General features: G+C 39.3%; 1 protein-coding gene across 3 annotated transcripts in view; it reads right to left on the reverse strand.

Annotated features, from left to right (window-relative positions):
- The window catches only part of LOC144019234 (uncharacterized), a 55,122-nt gene that overhangs the window by 8,960 nt on the left and 20,940 nt on the right, over positions 1 to 25,222 (reverse strand). For all 3 annotated transcript variants that reach the window (XM_077522167.1, XM_077522168.1, XM_077522166.1), the window contains 39 exons: positions 24,031 to 24,075; positions 21,271 to 21,324; positions 19,199 to 19,243; positions 18,153 to 18,206; positions 16,807 to 16,851; positions 15,077 to 15,130; positions 13,419 to 13,463; positions 13,281 to 13,334; positions 13,140 to 13,184; positions 12,296 to 12,349; positions 12,129 to 12,182; positions 11,876 to 11,929; positions 11,715 to 11,768; positions 11,585 to 11,638; positions 11,464 to 11,508; positions 10,832 to 10,885; positions 10,647 to 10,691; positions 10,478 to 10,531; positions 10,135 to 10,188; positions 9,923 to 9,976; positions 9,762 to 9,815; positions 8,209 to 8,262; positions 7,772 to 7,816; positions 7,470 to 7,514; positions 7,333 to 7,386; positions 6,256 to 6,309; positions 6,127 to 6,180; positions 5,832 to 5,885; positions 5,706 to 5,759; positions 3,844 to 3,951; positions 3,711 to 3,764; positions 3,428 to 3,535; positions 3,274 to 3,327; positions 2,142 to 2,195; positions 1,313 to 1,369; positions 700 to 753; positions 533 to 586; positions 402 to 455; positions 236 to 289 (listed from right to left, as the gene is read on the reverse strand). In XM_077522167.1, the coding sequence (XP_077378293.1) occupies positions 236 to 289; positions 402 to 455; positions 533 to 586; positions 700 to 753; positions 1,313 to 1,369; positions 2,142 to 2,195; positions 3,274 to 3,327; positions 3,428 to 3,535; positions 3,711 to 3,764; positions 3,844 to 3,951; positions 5,706 to 5,759; positions 5,832 to 5,885; positions 6,127 to 6,180; positions 6,256 to 6,309; positions 7,333 to 7,386; positions 7,470 to 7,514; positions 7,772 to 7,816; positions 8,209 to 8,262; positions 9,762 to 9,815; positions 9,923 to 9,976; positions 10,135 to 10,188; positions 10,478 to 10,531; positions 10,647 to 10,691; positions 10,832 to 10,885; positions 11,464 to 11,508; positions 11,585 to 11,638; positions 11,715 to 11,768; positions 11,876 to 11,929; positions 12,129 to 12,182; positions 12,296 to 12,349; positions 13,140 to 13,184; positions 13,281 to 13,334; positions 13,419 to 13,463; positions 15,077 to 15,130; positions 16,807 to 16,851; positions 18,153 to 18,206; positions 19,199 to 19,243; positions 21,271 to 21,324; positions 24,031 to 24,075 (2,136 nt within the window). The remainder of the gene's footprint in view (positions 1 to 235; positions 290 to 401; positions 456 to 532; positions 587 to 699; positions 754 to 1,312; positions 1,370 to 2,141; positions 2,196 to 3,273; positions 3,328 to 3,427; positions 3,536 to 3,710; positions 3,765 to 3,843; positions 3,952 to 5,705; positions 5,760 to 5,831; positions 5,886 to 6,126; positions 6,181 to 6,255; positions 6,310 to 7,332; positions 7,387 to 7,469; positions 7,515 to 7,771; positions 7,817 to 8,208; positions 8,263 to 9,761; positions 9,816 to 9,922; positions 9,977 to 10,134; positions 10,189 to 10,477; positions 10,532 to 10,646; positions 10,692 to 10,831; positions 10,886 to 11,463; positions 11,509 to 11,584; positions 11,639 to 11,714; positions 11,769 to 11,875; positions 11,930 to 12,128; positions 12,183 to 12,295; positions 12,350 to 13,139; positions 13,185 to 13,280; positions 13,335 to 13,418; positions 13,464 to 15,076; positions 15,131 to 16,806; positions 16,852 to 18,152; positions 18,207 to 19,198; positions 19,244 to 21,270; positions 21,325 to 24,030; positions 24,076 to 25,222) is intronic.

Genomic DNA, 25,222 nt, shown 5'->3' on the forward strand with positions numbered 1-25,222 from the left:
TCCTCTGTCATGAAGACTTCAATTAGTTCAAATCACTGTCTGTACAGTTACTAAAGATCTTATAATGTTGCCAGTTTTAGCTGTGGAACAAATGACAGTATTCCAAATATAAATTGATCTCAATGACAAACGTTGTTTTGAGACATCCCAATCCTAGTTCCACCAACGTCATGGACCAGACTGTGGTGGAACTTGACGATACCAGTGTAAAAAGATGAGCGTTCATTTAACTCACCGGTAGTCCTTTGGTCCCAGATGTTCCCCTCGGCCCAGATTTTCCTTTTTGACCCTGGTGCACAGAGTTAATGTTGTATAACTCAAATGTGAGTGCATGCTAGACTTTGAGAGTTGAGCAGCACCCTGTCTACAGCATTCTACATTACATTGAGTTAAGTCCTTACTTGTTCACCTTTGGATCCTTTCGGTCCTTGTTGTCCTCTGGGCCCTGGGTGTCCCTGAAATGACCATTACGGCTTGAGCAAGTAAAGTCAAAGCTTGGTGTGGCTTTAAATCAAACCAATGGGATACTTACGGGAAGTCCTTGGGCGCCAGCTTTACCTCTCTCTCCATCAACACCTACCGGACCCTGCAAAAAAGTGATTTTCTACATTACACTTTGCAGAAGTTTGATCAAAATCTTTGGCTCTGTAACTAATATGGAACACAGGTAGGGGACGTAGTCATCTTAAATTCACTTACAACGTGTCCGGGGTCACCTGCTTCTCCTCTATCACCTCTGTTACCGGGAGGACCCTGCCATGGAGCACATAGAGATAAAACAACATAAAATGTGGTACAGTGAGCTCCCCCTCAGAGAACATAAAACAGATGCGGCCTCCCCTACTCCCCTAACAAACCACCAACATATCACAGCAGGTCTGACACTAAAATATTCATTGCTGCTCACGCTCTCAAAATCGTATCCTTTCATACAAGCCGTCGTTAACGACGGGGTTGTATGAAGTTTTCTGCTAGCCTCACCTATCTTACCATAGGAGCTAAACATAATGATTTTGCCTTTAACATGTAGCTGTAGTGAGAATTTAAAATATTTTATTTGGTTTTTTTTTCTCAAGCTGCTGCACTTCTCCTTAAGGCTTCACTTTGAAAATCGTTGACAGTCAACAAACACCCCATAAAAAACAATTCATACCCTGGAACAATTTATGTGAACGTGTATTTTTATATGTTGAATGCTGGAAGTGACATAAGAACGTGATTAAGACTGACAGAGATTTGTACCCCCAACTTCAGAAATGAGGCAGACGTTTATATATAAACACGCAGCAATAACCACAGAAGAAAAACTCACTCTGTCACCTTGGCGACCTGGGGGGCCGTCCATCTTGCTGTCCTCTCCTTGTTCACCCTAAAAAGCAACACACAAACTATTAAAACAAAAATAAATCAAGAATTAACCCCTGAGGCTAACATTGCAAAAAACCCCAAAAACGTTTATTTCAAAGAATGCCATAAACATTGGACAGTCATAGGACAGGTGGTTTCATCCTTGCAAGTGCTAAAAAAAAAAGAAAAGAAATGCACAGAGATGAGTCAATGTCTCACTCCCGCTCTGGGACTTTATAACACTAATTGAACAATAACAGACGTGTGAAGGATTTTTTTTTTCTCAGTCATGTGTTCCGCATGTGTCAAATGAAAGGATTCAAAAATGACTACAACATAATTAGGAATAATGAAAGCTTAGGGGAAAGTGACAAAGGCAAAGATGAAACATGACAAATCATAGTGAGTATGTTTGTATCAGATCGGCTGCATCTTTTGGTTTAGTGGGTCAATCAGTTCACATATGTGACAGGATGATTTTGATTAGTACACAATCATTGCTATTATTTTCTTACAACAATGCAACTATGTACATCCAGATGGGTTCAAACCCCTTCCCGAAAATAGAAGCTTTTTATCTGGTTTATTTATTGTGTTGTGCTGCATCCTGTCCAATAAACAAAATGTTTGTATGCCCTCACTCGTGACTAAAAGACTCCACTTGCTCGGTTGATTGCACAGTTAAACTTTACAAAGTGAATTAGATGTGCCCTACTTCCTACCAATCATCTAGAATGGAATCCTTAATCAGCAACAGTTGTAATGCGTGCGGAACAAATCACGTCCCAATGTACCTTTTCACCTTTCGGTCCCGCTGGTCCTTGTGAGCCTTGCAGTCCTTTGTGACCCTACGGCAAGAAGAGCACTCCCATTACTGAGGCTCTGTTGTCATGATGTCAATGAGTGAAAATAAACAATGCTGAACAAAAATATAATCGCAACATTTAGGCTGGCCACAATAGAAGGTCACTATAATGTCCAGTTCCATTGTATTGGCGGTAAACGAGTCATTATCTCATGTGACCAATGTTTGCCTCACCTTGGCAAAGGAGAAGTGCTTGATTTCAACAGATTGGTGAGCAATATTTGACAGAAATTTCCACTAGACCCAATGGAACAAATTCCACCAACCTGATCAGAAGAGATCTAACATGAAAAGTAGCCCAACGAACCATATTAGGTCATTTCAACTTAATTGCAATCGGCACCAAACCCCTCTCAAAAGGTCCGCCCAAACGTGATCTCTCTCAGAAAATGAGCAAAGTAAAAAATACATTCCACTGGTACATCCCGATAATACAAAAAAAAAAAAAAGTTACTCTAGTAAATTAGCTATTTTTGTGTGTAATTTTATGGGGTTAGAATGGTCATACTAATCACATTTTTCTAGGTCTATTTTACACAGTCTGGATCAGATTAAATTTGATTTATTTTTATTATAAACACTATTTTGTCTGTGGAGGGAAAAAAAAGTCTTTAAAAGTCTTAAATTTGATTTTCTTGACTAGCCTTAAAAATGTCACCTCATCCGTAAACCTGCCATGCAAAGGTCTTAAAAATGCCAGAGACATAATTACAACATTGCAATATTATTGTTTCATTATCTTCAGTTTCCTGTACATTGTATATATTATGGTAGTTTGCACTAATAAGTGTGTTCATGCTGTATGTGACAAGAAAAAAGGTCCTTGCTGGTATATGCTATTGCCATTTAATGGGCAAATAGCTCAGGTAAATCTATATGGTCAAAAATTGAAGGCCTGGAATGAGTCATAGAGTGGAGCAACTATGCCATCCACAAATCAGAACAATGTTTTCTCAATGGCTAGCAGCAATAATAGAAATGTAACAAAATCCCACTCTTGGGGTGATTGTTTCATCACCTTACTGGAGGGGATTTCCTTTCAAAATGCTATTATTCCACACCTCATAGCCTGGTATTCCCGGGTCTCCCAGCTGGCCCATTCTTCCAGGAGCACCCTGGGGAAATAAATCCACATTTAGGCCACGTTTACCAAAATCCAATTACGTCTGTCAGTCCGAAAGAGGCTTTAAAAAGCTAACAGATCTTTTTTTTTACCACTGGGCCTATCGTTCCTCTTGCTCCCTTCGGTCCGACAAATCCCGGCGCTCCTTGCTCGCCCATTGGCCCGCTCTCACCCAGGTGACCTTGGTGTCCTTTGGTCCCCTGGCGAGAGGCAGTCAATAAGCGGGTATGTAGCAGGGGTGAGAACTGCAATGACTTTGCCGGCAATTTCCAATTTACTATCAGTGAGCATCTCCAGCTCTTCATTTCGAAGTGTTCAATCACTCCTACAGGGACAGCCAATTGACTTGAATGGGAGAGTGACGGGAGAACAAACCTTGCCTCCTGCGTTTCCTCTTTCGCCAATTTTGCCTGGTTTACCCTCTTGACCCTTTTTAAAGTAGAATGATTTTAAGTGCACAAAAACAAGACGTCTTATTTATCAAGCGGATCCAATAAAGGACACTTACCGTCACCCCCGACAGTCCAGGAGGCCCACAGGGTCCATCTTCTCCTTTCTGGCCTATTTCACCCTTGTCTCCCTTGGCAACCTCTACGCCGGCATCACCCTTCTCGCCCTGAAAAGACATCATTGTAAAAGTCAAAGAGTTTATATCGATGGACGTGGCGGATGAAGAAAGTAAACAAAGAAGCAGAGTCGATGAAAATGCACATGCAGTAATTGCTCAAACAGAAATAACGATAAATAGCACTAACATTTTATCTTCAGTACACACAACACATTACATAGGGTTTAATTATTTACCTTATTTTAACTTAGAAAAATGTAATGAAGTAGAATGAAAGTTAGCTAGCTAGCTAGCTAGCGAGCCAGCTATCCAGTGACTTAATTACCTAATTTATTAGTTGGTTTATTTTCTAAGTGGTTGGATAGGAAGGCAGTTAGCATGCTAGTTTATAAGTTAATTACCTATTTATTTATTTATTGGCTTTTATTTCGCTATATTTTTTTGTTTTCTAGTTAGTGAGGTAGCTCTCACTTTTTGGAAAAGATAAAAGTCACTACAGGGGTAAGAAAAGTAAATAAACTAAGTACCTTATTACGAGGCAGTCCTTTATTATCCCAAATTATTTGGGGTAATAAGGGCTAATAATATATTATAACAATAATGTCCCTTATTAGCCTTTGTTACCTAATATTATTGTATCTAGTTTGTTAGTCATTGGTTAGCTATCTTATTGGTTATTGATTACATTGTCAGCGGACTTGATAGGCACAGTTGGTAGTTGGTTGAAACACATGTTGATAGATCTGCCGCTAGTCACTTTTGATACATAGTCACAAGAGGGGTCAGAATAGTCATGGTAGGTCAACTTAGTTGGCAACAGTGGGTAGGTTGCTTGGTTTGTTAGATAGTTAGCTAGCTAGTTACTTACCAAATTCATTATTTGTATGGTTTTTTTTGTTAGTCTATTTAGTGAGCTCGCTAAAATTAGTTGGTTGTTATCACACAAGACGTGAATTCATCGTTAGTTTTGTTTTTGTTTTAAATAGTCGCTAGTTGTGTAGATGCTAGTCACTGCTTCGTTCTTGTGAGTGCACATGGTGCTGAAAGTTCTGCTTTACACAATGTAGTCAACAAATAGGAGCTTCCATGATTACTTTTTGACTTTTGCTAACAGTTTCTTGGCAAAAGGGTCTACGCTATACAGTGATATTATAGTGACTGTTGTTTGTGTGACACACCTACTTTTTTTAAATGTATTTTTATTTCCACGCGTAGCTGCAAAAAGACAGTCAAAACTTTCTGACTTTCCATGTGTCTTTCACCAGAGTGGAAGAACGAAGTGATACAAGCAGCTGATTTTATTCCTCCCAACAGTGAACAGCTAATGCTGCAAATCCCTGGTGAGCTGCTGTTTTCGATCCAAAAGCTACACAGTGGATTTAATGCACACTGTTTAACGCTCCTGGTTGACAAAAATATGTTGTGTACATCATGGAGCCAAAATGACTCTCTTAATTCTATTTGTTTGACGTGGTTTTATTTGGCAGCCTTTTATTTTCATTCTCTTTACTGTTTCATCTTTTTTTCCCCGCATTTCCAGCCATGATAGCTTTTAAAAGAGTCTCATTGTCTGTTTCTGCCACAGTGCAGTTCCAAGAGCTCACACATACTGTATGTCTGTCTCACTTTAATGACAGTAAGCTGCAACATTCAACTGGATTTGAGTTCATTTGGTTGTCTTTCACATATTTCTTGGACTGAATGAATCCATGCTGTAACTGTTTAGCTAGCTTTTACGATTAATATAAACAATTCTAGGGATCTTATTTAGGTTATGTTCCATTATTACATTTATGCTTTACCTTAACTCCATCAGGTCCACTTGGTCCAGCCTCACCGTCGATGCCTTGCTCACCCTTATGGGGAAAATCTTTGTTATTATATAATTATTTACACTTATATTTTCACTTTTTATAGGCGATACTCACTCTCTGGCCAATCAAGCCCTGCTCTCCAATGTTGCCAGGTGGGCCAATGTCACCCTGTGAATGAATGATTAACGTTTCTCTGTTACAAAGTAAGATAATATTGAGGGTGGAAATCCTGTGAGGCAGGCATTCTAACCACTACGGCACTGCGTTGCATCCGCTACAAACTACAACCACAATAATCAACATGCTGTTATTTTAACACCTCTCCTGGCATTATCATCTTCATAAAGCCCTACTTTTGATGCAACTCTTGCACTGTGTAGGTGTACCTAATAAAGTGGCCCATATGTACCTTGTCTCCAGGTTCACCAGACAGCCCTCCTTCACCAACTTTCCCTGGTGGGCCCTGTACAGAAACACGGACCGGCTTCACTCATCAGCCATCTTTTTGTTCTGAAGCCAGCTGTGTGATCAGACTCACCGAGGGCCCAATCTCCCCCGTTGGCCCAACCATTCCTGGAGGCCCCGTTGCTCCCTACAGAGACAAAAGGTAGGCTGTGAATTTGAGCGTTTGACGACCTCTAAAAGTGACAGCGAAGGAGGGAAATAAATGTGTGAAAATAAACGAGATGACGTGTGTGGGCTTGAGCCGCCAAATTAATCTGCAATGGAAAGTGCTTTCAAAACCACGCACCAGAGCCTTTTTAAGTGATGGAGATGAGCCTGTTGCTATGGCAACACTTGTCAGGCCTACAGTAAAGCTGCCTCTCCAGGTATAAGATGTTGTGAATCATCGTCTCACGACTTGTCTAATGGTGTTTATGAGACTCAGGTGGGAGAAAAGGATTATTCTGCTCAGTGTTTTTCTTGCACAATACTTCACAGTTTGCTTCCAGAGCAAAGGAAAAGGATAATTTCAACATTTTAAGTCTAAGCTATGTTTTAGGATTTTTTTTGTCTTTATGTCAAACAAGCCATAATTTCAGCAGCAGCAATATATTTTGGGGAATCTGTCGTAATTAAATGAGTGTTTTGTTGTTTTGACATACAAGCATATTTTACACATGCGTGACAGTTAAAATGTCTGCACTGTAGTGTTAACAAAAGGTTTTATGACAGCAATAGAAAGACTTTGACTAACTACCACCATTACGATTCTTACTTTGTAACAGAAATGTTAACAAATTAAAAATAACAGACTGACAACAATTTAACTCTTTTTACTGCCACGCATTATCAAAACGTTATCATTCACGTCATCCTTGAAAACATTCAATTCCATCAGATTTCGTCATGTTTCATTGTAATTTGGCAGCCCATTGAAGAGACATAAAGCTGCCATCTGGTGGCCATAGTTAGTGAGTGTTTTTGATTCTACAACCCATTGACCAGGCAGCGTTGCACTTAGATGTTGCACTGCCCATTGATTAAAAAACAAACAAAAAAAAACAAAAAAACGTAGTTGACGTCATTTAACGTTTAAGGCGACATAATCGTGATTTTATTAATCGTAATTAAACGTTTTTGGCAGTCAAAGAGTTAAGAGAATATTACTTACTGCATCCCCAGCAAGTCCTTTGTCCCCTGGAGGGCCAGAGTGCCCTTGTACCCCCTAAAATAAGGCAACATATTATTAATTAGTTTTAAAAAAAAAAGGTCTGCAGTAACTACAACCAGGTAAGAAGGGAAACTTACTGGAAACCCATTTGGCCCAACTTCACCAGGCTCACCAAGCTTTCCCTGCAACAAAATGAGGCAACTAAGTATGGCTTGTGACCTTTTTTTTTTTTTTAATCATGTATTTAATGTATGATTTCTTAGCTGTATGCATACTATAATTTTAAAGTCGGAAAATTGTTAACATTTATTTATTATGTATTATTCAGGTCGAAGACAGCAATTTGCCACGTGTCATGGCCTTGTCCACAAAAAGAAACCCCATTTAGTGTTTTGTACAAAGTAACAAAAAAAGTACAAAGAAAGTTATTTTCATATACCTCATGGCCCGGGAGGCCTGTCTTTCCTGGCGGACCATCAGGGCCCTGCAAAAAAGTGTTTCCCAAAAATCCCCCACAGTTAAAACGTTGCAGACAGCCAAGAGCTAACTAACAACGTGCATTTTATTTCTCCCAACAAAGAGCACCCCTGAATAAAGAAAGTCCTTCAGATGTTAAAAATAATCACTGACAGAAAAAGAAAACTAATGAAAAGAGCTATTTATTATTACTTTTGTGAGATTTTCTGTCTTTTATCGACAAGATGTTTATCTAAACTTTCCACAGCGAGGCAGATCCAATGTGTCCAATTAGAGAGCTGCACTCTCCAAATGGAGTTTGAAATGCAAAATAATAGCATCAGCAAAGGAACAAACACTTGAATCGACACAAGAGAACTTTTTGAAGAACACTGACAATTTTGCACTTAAGGTGATCACCTTTAGTCCAGCAGCTCCGCCTTCCCCTACCACGCCATCTGGACCCCTCGGACCCTCACGAAAATAAAGAAAAACATAAATAAATCTTTCATTGACACATTGTGCTGAAAATGAGGACGTTCACGTTCCCTGACTGATGTGGTTTCAAACATTAAGTCATTGAGCTAGAGCAATTTATCTTCATTTTGGACATCGCCATTAAGTCGAGCCTGGAGACAGTCTCTATTTTTATTTATTACAATTTATCCCACATTGGAGACACTTGAATGAGGATTGTGGTTATTTTCTAAATGTATGTGAGTATACTGTATCACGCCATCTTTCCCTGATGGGGATTGTTGTACATTGGCAATCCTGAAGTTCAATTCGTTCCAGGAAACTACTGAAACATCACTGTACGTACATGTTTATGATTATCCGATTATCCTAACTTCAAAAATGTGGTTATTTCCCAAATATACAGGGTGTCCCAAACCTTGTTTCTGTTTCGTTTCAGGTATTATTTGGATAGACGTGAAGGATTTGATATCTTTTGCAGTTTTTGTTATCAAATTGCCCATGGCAAGTTTCTCAGAACAGGATCGGTTCTTGACTAAACATCTAGCAGAAGGCCTACTACTACTACCAGTGATGGAAACACCGAACTCTTAGAGCAGGCGTTGGCACAAAGCCAGGGAGGGCTACTCTGAAATTCATTATCAGCAAAAGCTTGATTCAGCCGATGTTTCAGTTGCTCATAAAGCATTGTCTTAAGCCACTTCAGGTTGTTGAACTTTATAATCTTCCACTAATGAGAGAAACCTACCATAGCATAACTTGTACTATGCATTGGACAGCCTTATCAAATTGATGCCGAAATATAGTCAGGGCAAAAATCGTTTTGGTAGACAGCTGCAAAGCCCAAGTTGTTGAATGCTAATGGCACACGAACCTTTGAAGTTATGACAATTCGTTCCACGAGACTATGGAAACGTCACTGTCCATACATGCCTTTTAAGTGCTGAGGTACAACAGCTAAAAAGGAAAGAAACGGCACATTCAGATAACCGCTGGCCTCTTCAAATCCACTTTCCAGAAGATTTTTATTTCACTGAAAAATTCTTGCAGTGTTTAAACTGTTAATGAGGATTTTCATCGGGTAGCGCATTAAAGAGATGGGTATTTTAATTCTATTTTCCAAGGACTGAATCTAATTTTCAACGATTACGGTTATCAAATATTACATTTGTGATATCAGGGGAGTATTGTTAAACTAATTTGCAAAATGAAATGCCTTCATTATACGCGCTCATGTTCAATTGTTCATTCAGTCCACCCGTCTCTCTGTGCGGTGTCTCATTAGATCAGTTGAATTATTGGAAAGTCAATAAACAGCTCTCATCCTCCTTTCCACACCACATATGTTTCTGACAGTGTATCACTGACACTCCTGAAAGGAGATTCATTAGTATGTTTCGGCACGCACATAATGTCGATGTCCAGTGAAATGCACATATCTCCAAATTTACTGAAGATTTGCAAAAATGACTTTTAAGACAAATTAAGTTACTTACCTCCACCCCTTTGGGTCCTCTGGTGCCACCTGATCCCATTAAGCCAATAGGTCCCTAGAACACCAATATACAGTATACATACTGTAAATAGTGGAATTGGCTGTCAATCAGTCAATTGAAATATTACAAGTTCTTAATTCTGGGTTGGCTGGTTGACTTACTGGGCTTCCTTCTGTCCCAGGAGGGCCTGCCTCTCCAGGTATTCCAGTGTGACCCTGAGAAGAACAAACAGAAGTGATACACTAACAACATGTTGAATATCAATATTCATGTGGCTCAATCTAGCGAGCTGAATGAACCTCATCACTGCACGTAGTTAACAAAGCACCGAGTACCCTCAGTACAATAGACAGGCTCCAGACATACTCCTTACCATGGGCCCTGATTCCCCTGGAGGTCCGGGGATGCCTATTTTCCCACGATCACCCTGTGGAAGTGCACGTCATAATTACAAAATATACTATACTGTATACCTTTAAGAAAAATGAATACTTTGCTAGTCATTCTAAATATTCACTTAAAGCAGCACATTACAAAATTCACAAATTTCTTACAAAGATTTTCAAACACCTTTGAACAGCTGATTTAAGGAGTCCACACAAATTTTTGGATCCCATTTTTTTGTCCGAAATCATGGACAACAAACTTATTAATAGTAACAATGGCTAGCAAAATGTGTGGTAAGTGGAGAAAAAAAAAAAAAAAAGCAATCAAACCATTTCTCCTGCAAGGCCCATTGCTCCGGTAGTTCCGATGAAGCCAGGCAAACCCTAACGGAGTAAGAGAAAAACACTCTATATCAATTTTGTTCCTCACAACAACATCACCACTTTGCAAACTAAACATAGACGTGCTGTGATTCACAAGGAAAAAAAGTCTTTTTACCCTCTCGCCAAGATTCCCGACCTCTCCAATTATCCCGGTCTCACCCTACGGCGAATAAAGTATATCTCATTTGTGAACGTGTTAAAGGACAATTAGCATCTCATGAATACATAATTACACTGATCATGGGCCATTATAGTAAAGAGAACACAATGTTAGGTTTGTGTACGCTCTGTTCTTCTGACCTTGAGTCCGTCCAGGCCTGTAAGTCCAGGGAATCCTTGCCTCCCCGGCCTGCCCTGAACACAAAGTCAAAGCGACACAGGGAATGTGCTGTGGAATGAGAAACACTCAACATATGTCCAGTTCAAAGTCGATCTGGTTATCACTGAGTGGCATAATAAATCAGACTCTTGAGTCTAAAACAGAATCTCAAAAGACTTTGAAATTTCTGTTTGATTCATCGAAAATGTGAAGCCCACGTTTGGAGCTTATTTTATCCCTGCAATGCCAAAACGACCTGGTCTTTGTCACCCATGATTTGTTTTGGTGAAATTATAAAACAGGGGTCAGCAAATGGCGCACAGTGGTCCAGATCCCGACCCCGAGACCCTTTCATCCGGACCTCCAAGTATATGTACGGTTATATATTCAAGTTATACCAAGACACGATTTTTGAATAGGTGCGCGAGAGGGCAGCTATGCTTGAGCTGTCCTATGACAGTGGGGCATAGGAAGAGTAAAATTGGAAAAAACAAAAACGTAGTGTGTAAGATATTTGTGGATGTTGTTGGTACTAAACCCTTTGTTGATAAGGATAAACAATATAAAAAGTGGGTCAATGGATTGTTATTGTATTCATCCAATCAGCACTCACCTCAAGTCCTGCTGGCCCAGCTGGCCCAATCGGTCCCTCATCACCCTATTGGAAAATAAGTATCAAAACTGAATGGAAGACGCAATTGTCTATTCTTGATCAGCAGATGAAACTTTCTCACATTGAGTCCAGGTGTTCCTTGTGGACCTGGAACCCCCCGTGTGCCTTGCCTCCCCTGCGAATGACAACACTGAAAATCATCTTTTGCCACAATTTTAGACACCATTTCTTTACATTTAAACTCTACCAACCTTTGGTCCCTCTGGGCCGTTTTGACCTGGTGGTCCAATGTCACCCGGGAAACCCTGTAGAGATCCCCATAAAGCAAAATCCACACCATTATACTATTACTCATAATTTAATTTCTCATTCATGTTGCTTTTTTCAAAACATGACACGATCTGGTTCTTACCTCCAAGCCAGGAGGACCAGCTGAACCATCAGGCCCTTTTTCACCAGGTTGACCCTAAAAAGTGTGAATATGATAAACAAAGTAAAGCACAAGTCAAATATGCCATTGACCCAAAAAAGAATCGGATCTGACTAATTTTCCCAACATATCCCTTAGTTATTAGTTTGTAGTTAGCAAAGCCCCATAATTAACCAAGTGTTCAGAAATCTTTGTAGACTTTGTAGAGGAAGTGTTACCAAACTAAGGGATTTACCTTTGGTCCTGGAATTCCAGACCGTCCTGGTATACCAGGTGATCCCTGGATGCCCTGTGAAAGTACAACTTTAGAGTAAATAGGTCAGTCATTAACTCTATAAAAACATTGACAGAAAAGGATCCAGTGACTATGAACTTAGTGGCGCTTGTATTGTACCAACTTACTTTGTCCCCTTTGAAACCTCCCTCTCCTGGTTCTCCTGGCAATCCAACATCCCCCTGAGAGGCAAAACATACATGACACAACAGCAACAATTAAAAAAAACAAAAAAACAAAAAAAAACAATAGAAATCCAACATGTTTTGTATTAGTAATCCAACTCAAGATAAATGCAGGATTTGATTAAGACTAAGGTTTTTAAGTGTGTTTCACACGTGATTAGACTGCTTATGTATTTTTTATACGCTGCCAAATTATCCAGCGGGACCCATAGTTTAACTTCAGAGTTTTCCCAAAGTGTCAATCAACTCAAAGTGACCTTGACTACAACTTGCCACAACTACCACATCAAGGACAGCGGCTCACCACTGTATACCCACATACAGTAACTCATCACTGCCAAATATAGATTGCATACCATAATTTATAACCACTGTAAAACTTGTTGTAAACTGTCAAAATAACAGTGATTCAACATCACTTCAGTTACCACATGATCATTTTGTGGCTGAGAAGCAATAGGAGGATATACTGAAACTCCATGCAAGTCATCAAAAATGCCAAAAGCAATAACTATCCGTCAGTCTTGCTTTTGAGAAAACATTGTCAAGTGCAATAGATGAATCCTGGTTTTATTTAGAAATTTATATCTCTTAAAAATATTAGTTGTTACATGGAAGAATATTGCGGTTGCCTTTCAGGACAATCCGCCAATATGTGATTTTACGGGCACATTGGCTTTGTCCATTACATGCAGGTGCTCATTGTGTATCTAAGGTAGTTTAGTAGACTCGGCTGACGTAATGTTGTTTGAGGACTAATAATCTAAGAAATACATATGCAGATCACCTTATCACCTTTCAGTCCGGTTTCACCGCTGTTTCCTGGCACTCCCTTGGAAGCAAAAAGACAAACGCCTAAGGAATAACAGGCCAAAGTGTGCTTTTGTTTTCATATCGTATCACCATGGAGACGGGTTACAGTGATTACCTTGAGTCCTGGAGGTCCTGGTAAACTCATAATGCCAGTAGGACCCATCTCACCCTTTAGGAACAACGCAAACAAAAGACAGATAAGGAAATCCTGCAGTCCAAACATTGAGTGGATTGGGTCAGTTGCATTACTTACAAGAAGACCGGGAACTCCATGTGGACCAGGCGCTCCAAGGTCGCCCTTCGAGAGAAAAGGGAGGGAAGAAATTAGACCCAAGGATACGCAAGTTAATCCAGTGCATTTCTGCGCCGGTTTTTTGTTTCAGTCTAGCCCGCTGACTGAGCACTTGGCGCGCAACACACAGAGACTTCTGTTGTCCAGGTTATCAATCCGGCGGCCGCATGCCATGTCCACATCCTCTCCCAGCTATACGGCAAGCGGAGGGATGGATGACAAACGGCCCAGCGTGGCCTTCCTGTCACCTCCTCTGGTTCTCCGAAGGACGACAGGAGATGAAAGCAGCCAAATGTGACCTACTTCCTAAACCAGACAGGAAATGAGGCCTGGGGCGGAAGATCTGAGAGGTCAAGACGATGGCAGTCGAACTGAAACTTACAATGCTGCGAGAGAATTTTTGCATCGACTCTGTATTATTAAACTGATTGACCACAGGGAATTTGGTTCCAGGTCCGACTCCACTTATGGAACTCGGGAGTGCTGCCCTCAACCCAGGTCTTTTGGGTAGGAAAATCAGCCCATTGACCATAACTCTTAATACCAGGCTGTTTGGCATGATAGCTTTGTTACATAGTCAACTAATTCCTACACAGGTGCCCCATTACTCATCTACCTAACCAAGAACTCAATCCCACCCACACAAATTTCAACCATCATTGTTGCAACCATAGAGGAGAGCACCAAAGAATCCGAAGAGCCAGGTTACATACGGAACTACTGCCTGGTCTAATGGTAGCAATTCTTCCGATTAGTATCCTACATTATCATTGCCCCGAGCAAGAACCCCGTCTGTTGGGAATTTTATCAACACAAAAGTGTTGTGCTTTCCAACTTTCAAAGATGATTGCTTTATGTCAAAACAAGGACACTACTGTTTTTTGTTGTTGTTTTTTTCAAGTACAGTGGAACCTCTGAGGTAGAACTCCCCTGAGGTTGTACAATATTCCTTTTAACTCACACAAAACCTAAGAAGATCTAAGATCAGCAAGTTTAAAAAAAATATCTCTCCTTGTGTTTTTTTTTTTTTTTTTTTTTTTTTAATGTGTGACTTTATTCAACACCTATTCCAAAGAAAAACAAGCCTTAACTAGGAGTATCAAGAGAAAACGAAAAGAAGAAGAATATACGCTTGAAGTGGCTGCTGGTTTTGAAAAAATTCCAGACGCACTTTGCATAGTTAAGATTTTTATAATGACAAGAGTTAGGCCCTGGAACAAGCTTGATTTTCTTTTAATTTTCATTGCTACGGTATGTCTGCTATGTTGGGAGGTTAGCACGTCTGCTGTATAGTTGAGAGGTTTTGGGTTTGAATGTCTGAAATCGGAATCTTCCTATGCTTATTCTACACTTACTCTGAGTTCCTCCCATTTTCCCAAAACATGCATGTTGGGATTGACTGGCGACCAGTCCAGGGTGTACCCCGCCTCTCGTTTTAAGTCAGCGGCGAAAGTCTCAAGCTTACCTCTGACCCTCATAAGGACAAGCAAAACTCAGAAGGTATGAATGTTTCATATTTTTGGGCAGACCTGCTCCCTCTGTTCATCTCCCATTGCTTTTTGCCTTTTATCGATGTAAATTGTGCACTTCTATAGAGTTCATTGTCATTATATACTTACAGGGTTGCCATCAAAGCCAGGGGGTCCTCTTTCTCCAAAGTCGCCGGGAAATCCCTAAGCAGACAGACAAGGCCGTTATGTAAGTAGAGGGGAACTGAGTGGCTTTTTCACAGTCTTGTTACTGTTACGCTCTCGTTCAATTGCGCGTGAAGTGTTAAGAAGTTTGCAAATTAAAACCGAGCAGATCCCATCAGATGCACTCCCCACGCTTCATTTGTGACAGACTGGCAGGAAATTCCAATAGCGTACGTGTCAGAATCCACCAACACTTGCCCACATGGTTGACTAAAGCTGCTTGGCCCATGAACCCACAAAATGCTTACGGCAGCGTTTTTTTTTTTTTTTTTTTTAAATTGCGACTGTTGCTGCTAATTCCATTATGAAGACTGAACAAAAACGTGACACATGCTTATCAGCATGCCAAGGTTAACATGCACTTCGCGGGAAAACATCCCCACACGCCTGTGAAAGACAGGAATGATGACCCAAAAATAAAATGTTGCTGACTGAGGGTCGATTCATTTCATGATACCAAAAGATACTCGTTTTCTTTGTGCATCTGATCTGGAACATTTGGCTGATGTGGATGAAGCAATAAGCAGTAATTGGTGCAACATGAAGCCCACAGGAAATGTGGAAAATGTTGCCTCTTTCCAGAAATGCCAATAAATGTCTTGGTTTGATCAGAAACACATGCACGTCTTTAACAAATTGGCGAGACTTTTTTTGTTTTTTTCACAAGAGGATCCGTCTAAGAAACTTCAGCCAGTCATTTATTTGTACGCTTAATTTAATTAACAGCAGAGCATGAAACAACTGTGACTTCTTTCGAATAGCACATCTACATATGAACACGCTTGTGTCTTATGTGGAGGCCGTTTCTCTTCTGCTGACTCAGAGAAGAAAACGAAGAACATTATGCAAAGCAAATGAGCTCACTGAAAGCGAAATAACTCATGGCAAGTTCTACGATGAGGCTCGCTTTTGGCCGCCGCGTTCATGTCGAAACGTACGAGCCGACTCGCCCGCTGGGACTCATCACGTTGACACGAGCGCTCATGAGCGGTATCACCGGTTTCCATGTAAGACCTCGCGGATGGAAGGCTGACTTCCAGGCGCCGTTGACGACAGACTTTGCCTGGTGTGTGGCTCGCTGTGCCGAAGGGCCAAAACCACAACTGACACTTTGTATTAGCAAAGGATGCTAATGAAAAACAAGCATGATGTGCTGCGTTTTCTTAAGTGTCTTCAAACTGCAGGAAAAGCATTTTTGAACTTTATTTAAAAATACAAAACAATGAATACCAAAAAAAAAAATCACATTCTTAGTCCCTTCATGAATGAGATGCTTACTGTCAAGAGCTTAAAGCTGCTCAATGTAGAAAATTAATTTTCAATCGTTACTGCCACATGTGGCCAGAAAATATGAAACTGCACACTCCTTTCTTCATATACACAATTCGCACACGTTGTCACACCCGCAGAAAGAAGGAAATTCGAAGCTGAATCCAGTCTGAAAACTATTGGCTAGAGGCTTGTAGGAGTACCCATTGTAAAGAGCCAAGGTCTTAATCTGATAATGAAAAGATATTTCAGTCATAAATGGTTAAAAAAAAAAAAAAAAAAGGCTATTGTAAAGATATTATTGGGCAAATTTCTCCATATGGCTTTCCGAAAAATCAGGGTCTGTAAATGAAGATGATGAAAAGTGTGTTGAGAGAAAACTTTACCGGCCTACCCATCTCGCCCTTCTTCCCATGAACGCCCGGATTTCCCTGAAACAAAAACAAACAAACAAACAAATAAGAAAAAACAGCTCCCTCTAGTGGTATATGAAAGAATCACTGAATTAAATGTTCAAACTAGCGGTATCAACTTTTTTTTTTTTTTTTTTTTTTTTTTTTTTTTTTTAGTCCAATTGAAAACATTGATTAAGTACAGTTTAGTTGTATTTAACTTTTAAATAATTATGAAATGCCTGTTGAACATTTCAGTACAATTTTACTACTGTACTACCGGTAGTTTTTATTTTCTTTTATTTTCTTATAATTAAAGGGATACTTGACTCATTGAGCCCTTTTCATTTTGTCTATAATTTATGTGATCACGTCATCATTTTTCATGTACAATTAATACCTTTAAAAACAAATGTTTCCACTTGCTGTCGACTGAAGATGACATCACCTGTGCTGAGGAAGTAGGTAACGACCAATCATGGCTCAGTTAAGTGAGTGGAAAAATTAGTTTTTAAAGATATTAATTGTACATGAAAAATAATGAAGTTATAAATTTAATTCTAGACAAAATACTAACTTTTCACTGCTGAAAATGGCCCAATGAGTCAAGTATCCCTTTAAGCGTTGTGTTGTCGTGTTGTTCTAACTGTGCATAATGTTACAATCGCTAAAAAAATGGAACTTTCTTTTTAGTATTTTTGTTTGACTTGTAGGCTTATAGGATGGAACTCAGCCGACTACCAGCCAATCGAAGCGGCTCCCCTCATTCTTTTTAAAATTTGGGTGGTCGAAGTGCATACAGTCCTTGGCGTTGCGGAAGCAGAAATTGACTCGCTTTATGAGATTGGCACACAAAAAGTGCGTTTATAATAAAATAAATCACCCTTTCCAGAATATGTACTGGTATTCGGATACACATGTGAAGTAAGCAATTGGAGACCGCCTTGCACCCCTGATCGTGCATCCGTGTGTCCAAAGTATGAGACACATCGGATAGTGGTGATGTCTCTGAGTTATTAATTATTAATATGACTGTCAATGCACTTCCATTCAAGGCACATATCTTACACCGATGGTTCAAAAGCTTGGCCAAATATACTGTAATCACATTACTTATGCAGTGTTGAACTTGTAGCACCAACAGTCTGGTCCACGGTCCTCATTCACTCACGCAAATCGATTGCGAAGGGGTTTAAAAGGTTTACATCTCACTCAATCCAATTTTCCCACCAGGGACTGTTCTAATTTGCACCGCTGGACCTCGCCTGTACAATTTAATGAATTTGAAATGAGTGAATTTAATCGCTTGGCTCATTTGGAGCGGCACCACTGACACTCACTCTCTCGCCATCAGGACCAGGAAGGCCAGAGAGCCCGGGGATGCCGATGTGCCCCTAAAGAGATTAGGAGAGGGAGGTGGAATGAAGTGGGGGGCATCACAAGTAAGGAAACACATCTTTCAAAGACATTAGCTGTGAATTTTCCATGTTGTTGAAGAGGAGCCAGGCCTTGAGGCCGGTGTATATGCCCATGGACTGCATGGTGCTGGCTTCCACGATGTAGTCCAAGGGCACATACCCTCGCATCAAGAATCTCTGAAGACCCTTCTGCCCCGACCTGCTCGGTGGAGAAACAGACATTACAAGGAACTCGCACCATAAACTCGATGCACTATCTGAGATCAAGAATAGAGCTTATTGATAGATAACATCAGAGTCAAAAAATTCATTGCAGAGGTAATTTCTGAGTCAAGTCTATACTACACTGTAAAAGCAGTTGGGTCAAAAATGGACCAAGTGACTTCTTGCGTCAATTTCACCCAATTTTTTTTGGGTTGAACCAAATTTTTGGGTTATTCATTTCAACCAACAGGCTGGGTCAAATGAATTATCTATAACCCAATTTATGGAGTTTTGTGTTCACTCAGTGGGTTAAAAATGTAGCAAATCACTACTTGGGTCAATTTGACCCAATCTTTTATGTTATTATGTCCAAACAACCCCCATTTTATAAAAAAGGACGCCCCCAAAAATCACAAGTTAAGTTTTGTACAAAACAACCCTCCAAAAATGGGTCAAAAAGTAGTGAATCAGTCCAGTTTTTACCTAAATGAGGTTATTGACCCAACGGGTTAATCATTTTGGCAACCAAAAACGGGAAAAAAAAAATTCAATGGATTTTTGCAAAACAACCATTATTTTTATTTTTACTTATATTTATTCAACAACCCAACATTTTGGTCTCAAAGATTAACCCGAGCAGTTGGGTCGATCCCTTTTTGACCCAAATTGGGTTATTTCTGACCCAACTGTTTTTACAGTGTGGCCTAACCATGCAATGCATATGAAAATCCTAAAATATGTATTTATCGTGACATTTAACTCACCTTTGCTCCCTTTGGTCCCATATCACCTATAGGCCCAGGTAATCCCTGAATGTAAAAGAAAAATATAAAGAATGTGTGTTTGTGGTTACAGTCAGCAATGTTGATCATCAAATAACAACAAGCGAAATATATCTGACCAAACATCCTTTGAAATTTCTCAAACAATCAAGCAAAATTTCAGTCGGTGCATCTTGGTTGACTAGACTTTGTTTTTGGTATGTCTGATTTTTACTCCATGTGCAGCACTTTGGATGCAGCGATGGTTGTTTTTTAAGTGCGCTATAAATAAAGTTGAGTTGAGTACCGGTAGATGGTTTTCTAAAAAGACACTTGGTAAAAGTTGCTACTGTAGCACTCGTGTTTGGTCTCTGGGGTATATATTTTTTAACTTGGTCTTGGTAGTGAAGAGATACACGTCGCTGCCAGTCATGCAGCCAACACAGTCTCATAATCTGACAGTTTTGTTTTGTCGTAAATGTGTCAAACCCAAACCAGCCACGACATTTTTTTTTTTCTGGCATGTTATGATCTCCAGTACTTATAGGCGCACATCATGTGCATGTGACCTGTATTCTTCACATAAAAACATCTTACAGACGTGGCAGACTATAAATCCAATGCGTTCCGCTGGGATACATTCAGCAGCTTGATGAAATTGTATGAGTATTTTGGCTGGCGTTCAGCTCTCAGACTGAATGCCAGTGAACGCATCAAGCTCATCTGCCAGTTTGGAAGACGTGGCCACTGTGCGGCCCATTTCCAGCCTGCTCGTGGTATGGGGTGCTAAAACCTCATCCATCACCAACGCAGTAAGCAAAACCACCCGCAGGCGCCAGACCTTTGACATAATAAGTGCACCGCGGGAGGCAAATGGCGAGACCCGAAGATACCTTAAATATACAAATGTGAGGGAAAAAAATTGTTTGGTTAAGGTTAAGTAAAGGTTAAAAGGCGAGACACACTTTAACATCTTTGACTTTTGGCTTAGTCTGGCCTCTTTGACCTTTAAATTTTTTAATTCCTTCATCACTTTGCTTTCTCTACCATTTCTTTTATTGGGGTTTTGCCTAAAGTCCATGTATTTAAAAGCATCTTATTAAATAACTAAGTAGGGGTGCTATAACTGCATTATGTAAAAATAAAACAGGGGCAAAAAAACCTAAGAAAATAAAATTACAAATTATACATTAAAACTCATTTGCTCCCAAAAACATATAAATACGTTTTTTAAAAATGTTTTAAGTGTCCCAAAACGTATTTATCCGTTTTTTTGTTTTGTTGAAAAAAAAAGATCAATTACTCACAATTCTAAATAGATTTGTGAAAATTGATAAAACCTAGCTATATTCTAATGCTAATTGCTACAAAAAGAAAACAGATATAAACATACTTTTTTTTCTTGATGAAAGAAGAGACTTTAATCTTTCTTTTGATAGGTTCCATGTTTTTATAGCAATAAAGGACAATATTCATTGGGCCTTGCAAAATCAGTCAAAATCCAGTAAAACAGCCGTGAGCGAACGGGATTGTTTCTGTGAAAATGGCTGGGAGCGAATGAGTTAAGAATAGCAAATTATGTTATTTTATGATAAAATGGAGATAATGTAAATGTGATACTTGAAATGTTAAAAATGATTGAGAAATAACTACAAGAATAGTAACAGTACTAATATTTTATTTGTAATGTATTTAATTCATTTAAAATAAATCTCAAGTGCTCAAGAGGAAAAACAACTCACCCAGAAAATATCTGCAACCCACTTTTGGCCTCCCACCAGTTGGAAAATATTGCTTTAGACTTTGGTCTAAGTTTTTCACGTACAGGTTCAGGAATGGTTTCTTTTTATGATAATATTTTCATTAAGTGACAAACTAATACATAGAAAAACTTGCATACTGAATGGTTACCATAGCATTGCTAACTCAACACATTTAAGGATGCCAAGTTAGCGTCTTAAAAAACCTGAAATTTGCTCTTATTTTAAGAGCATAATGCACAATGATGATATCCTTTGTGTGTGTTTCTGTGTGTGTGTGGCCCTGTTCAACCAACACTGCTAGATTTACTGCACCTGCCTGCCAGGATAACCTTTGACCCCGGGGCTTCCGTCTGCTCCCCGTTTACCCTTTGGAGAGAAGAAATGAAACATATCAGCACAAAAGTCTACTAAGCGAGACAAGTAAGGAGGTAAAAGTTAGAAGGGAAGTATACTCTTATTTAATGTACATGTGTTTTCAGTTTTGGAGGCACACTCGCTGGAGTAATGGGATGGAAAAAGTCTTATAATGAAACAAACGCGGCGGTTATGGATAAACACGCAAATAGCATCATGAAAGAAGTCTTGTTTCGGCATGCGAGTGTCGCTCGAGGCGAGTGAGCAGCGTCACACTTTAAACGCTCGGTGAAGAGAGACTGTGCCAAAATTTCACATTTGTCGGTGATCGCTGCACATGAAATAACGAGCGCTGGTGTCATGCTTCTGTTTCGCGCCGTTTCACTCATACTTCATGAGGTTCACATAACGAGGATGATTTCAAATGTTATGATAATCATACCTATCCATGATTCTTTTTGTTCACATCTACTAGCCTTAGAAATGATATACAGATAATCCACAGGTGTCAAACTCAAGGTTCGGGGGCCATATCCGGCTCGCTATATCATTCGATGTGGCCCGTGAAAGCAAATCATGTGTGTCCACTTCCATGATCCTTGCTCAAATATGTACCCCCCAAAAAATTGTCATGTGTAATAAATGATCACGTTGAGATTTGACAACAACACAAAATGTTAAACTTTATACAGTAACTTGAACAATAATTAAACAAACTATCAGTTTGTTTTGTATATGTAATAATGCGATCAGATGATTCAACATTTATTTGGTTTCACCGTCAAATCGGCCCTCTGAGCCAGGGAAGCCGTAACTACAAAGTGGTCCGATACAAATATGATATTAACTAAAATGTCATATTTGAGGAGGGAAACTGTTTTTGTAACTTCCTGTGCAATTAAATGACACTCAAGTACAATTTCATTTATTACACTCTACAAATACAAAATCTGCATAATCGTAAACAAAAATAAAAGATTATTAATACTAATTTTGAGTCATTTAATTGTATATATTTGCATGTTTTTTATTTTAAAATGACTAATTTAAGAAATTGTTTGTTCCAAAAGGACCTTGCATAATGATAATGTTTCAAAGAAATGTATTTATCTTAATATTTTTTATATGTTAAAACATTTTCTTGTTTTGTACCAAAAAACAAATGATTGTCCTAATTGTGATTGCAAATATGACCAAATTAATCGTGATTAATATTTTCTTCATAATTGAGCAGCCCCTTCCTCCCATAGTATATGCATGCTTTGTTCACACTTGATTGTTTCTAATGACATAATTAAGAATGCACATTAGAATTAGAATGGATTGCTCATAGATATGAACCCTAAAACGTGCTGCAATTCCTCTTTTAAAATAATGCAGCATAATGTGGAATTCATCCATGTTACATTCATATTATTTTTTGATTACAATAAAATTACAACATAAATGACTTGTTCTTCCACCACAAATCCGCCCACTGGGACTATTGTGAAAGCAACTACAAACTTCCAATGATTACTTAATAAAACAATTAAATGCAAAATATTTCACGGGCTGTTTGTACTGTTGACTAAGTTGGAAACACTTTCTTATTCAATGGCTACAATTACAGCGTTCATTGTTAAAGAAGCTGCAATAAAAGTAAGGAATGTTATCATCTGTGGTTAGTAGAGTCAAAAAAGCGATTTCAAATTTATTATACAAACACGCTAACACCAAATTAAAGATTCTAGTGGTGCTTGGGGAGGGCCACGATGTCATTTTGGTTGCAAATGAGTTTTTTTTTGTAATGCATTATGAGGAAAAGAGATTTAAAAAGCAGCATTGTCCCCATTTGTTATGCCTGGCGTACTTCTGAATGGCATTTTAACTCGTGCACAATATTGCCACTAAATTTGAGAACTAGCTGCAAAAGCTATAATATGCATGCAATAAATACAAAGACATGTTGGTCATATTTGCATCTGAAGCTGGACGAGACAGGAAGTTAATTAGCAGAGAGAGTGCACAAGATTTGGGAGTGTGGGAGTGCAGCAAATAGCCTCGGGTGTCCAAAGCGTTTAGCCCACTTGTGCGCTTGCCAGCAGTCTCTCGCGTTCCCGCCAAGATTCCTGAACAACTGATAGCTGATGTTTCTAGGTTAATATCCCCTCTCACGTCCTGTTTTGTATCTATAAATAAAAGACGTCCAGGGAGCCCGTGCTGCATAGTCGTCTTTTTAGATAGTACAGTGGAGGTTTTGAGTAAAATCGTAAAATTAAATAAATGAGGGAAACATTCCACAAACTCCGACATCTGACCTAATTGAAGCATTTTCCTGATTATCAGATGTCCTTATAAATAATTCTGAATAATGATCTTATATATAATAATTTCTGTTTCTGGCATTTTGCCTGTGTCATGCTAGACACGGCATTTAATGTCAACGGCACAATTCGTCTCAGGTTTGATAAATCACATTGCACGTGCAAACCTAATCTATTTGCATATGCTCCTCCCACAATGCACAAAATGACTGCTCGGCATTATAGCGTGTTTGGCAGATATAGATCAGATTCCGCATCTGTTTGCACGTGTTTATCAAGTTTGCACCCGCTTGTTGCATGTGATTTTGTAAACCAGGCCTCATAAGAACAGTAAGCACTCATGGTTTCAAGGTTTTAAAAAGTCAAGTTCTCAATAACAGCTGATGGAAAAATAATTAAATAAAATACTCACGGGTTCCCCAGGCAGACCGGCAGGACCAGGATGCCCTCTTTGCCCCTGTTGACCAAGAAACAACCAGTTAGAATTTGGTGAGAAATTGAGTCCAACGATATGTACGTGACCTTATGCTCTTTGGAATTTTCCAGTGTTGCTATTTCCTGATAAAATGAGCAGAGCGCTGATAATAAAATATGGCTTGGCTCAGTCAGCCGTCTAAGGGTTGGACGGCCTTTAAAAGCAGTAGGGTTCTTGCATTTGTGCAGATGAGTCATTCCCATTGCGATCAGTTCAAATTTGGTACCAGAAGAATCATTGAACACTGATGGTTTACCTGCTGAATTTTACCGTATTGTTGCAAGTTTCCAGGAAACCGAAAGTGGATCCAAACAAGTCCGTTTCACTTTTGGATTCTAGATTAAACTTTTTTTTGTTTTTGTTAGTTTGTCACTTCACATTTTAAGGGTTTTTAGTAGGGATGTTCGATACCACTTTTTTTCAGACCGATACCGATACTCAGATCCTCAGTACTCACCGATACCGATACCAACTGCCGATACCAGTAGTACATTTTGACAAATAAAAAAAATCACTAAAAGATATTTTTAAACAAATATATTTCCTTTAATTTTGACAAAAAAAACAGCACAGTCACTCTTCAATAGTCTTCACGCTCAAAATAAAACACAAAAATGCTCTTTTAGTTTAAGATTCACAATTTTGAAGTATTTCCAAACCGGTGAAGTTTTGGTGAAAAACTGCTGCAAGCTAGCGCCAGTTACAGGCAAGGAGGACTCACTTAACGTCTTCCCCCTCTGCCATCGGTCGCTTGTACTCGTCTGCATCACGAGTACTCGAGTACTTGAAAAAAGGCTGGTATCGGCCCGATACCGATACCTGGTATCGGTACTCGCCCATCCCTAGTTTTTAGAGTTTTCAGAGGAGTTACAGCTGAGATCGTTCAACTTCATGTAACTGATGATGTCATGTTCTTTACACTGAATAAACATTTTTGCTATCATTTCCACCAAGACACCATTAATCTACATTCTATTCCTCACCATTGTCCTAATTCCTAACACGTAATCAATCAATGAAGGGATGATAACGCTCGTCTTAAGTTACCATCTTGACACCCAGTGATGAAACAAACCCATTAGCGAGCGCGTAAGCCCTTCACACGCTTTATTGGAAACGTAGCCCTCAT

Source organism: Festucalex cinctus, chromosome 5, assembly GCF_051991245.1.
Source record: "Festucalex cinctus isolate MCC-2025b chromosome 5, RoL_Fcin_1.0, whole genome shotgun sequence".
Taxonomy (NCBI): Eukaryota; Metazoa; Chordata; class Actinopteri; order Syngnathiformes; family Syngnathidae; genus Festucalex; species Festucalex cinctus.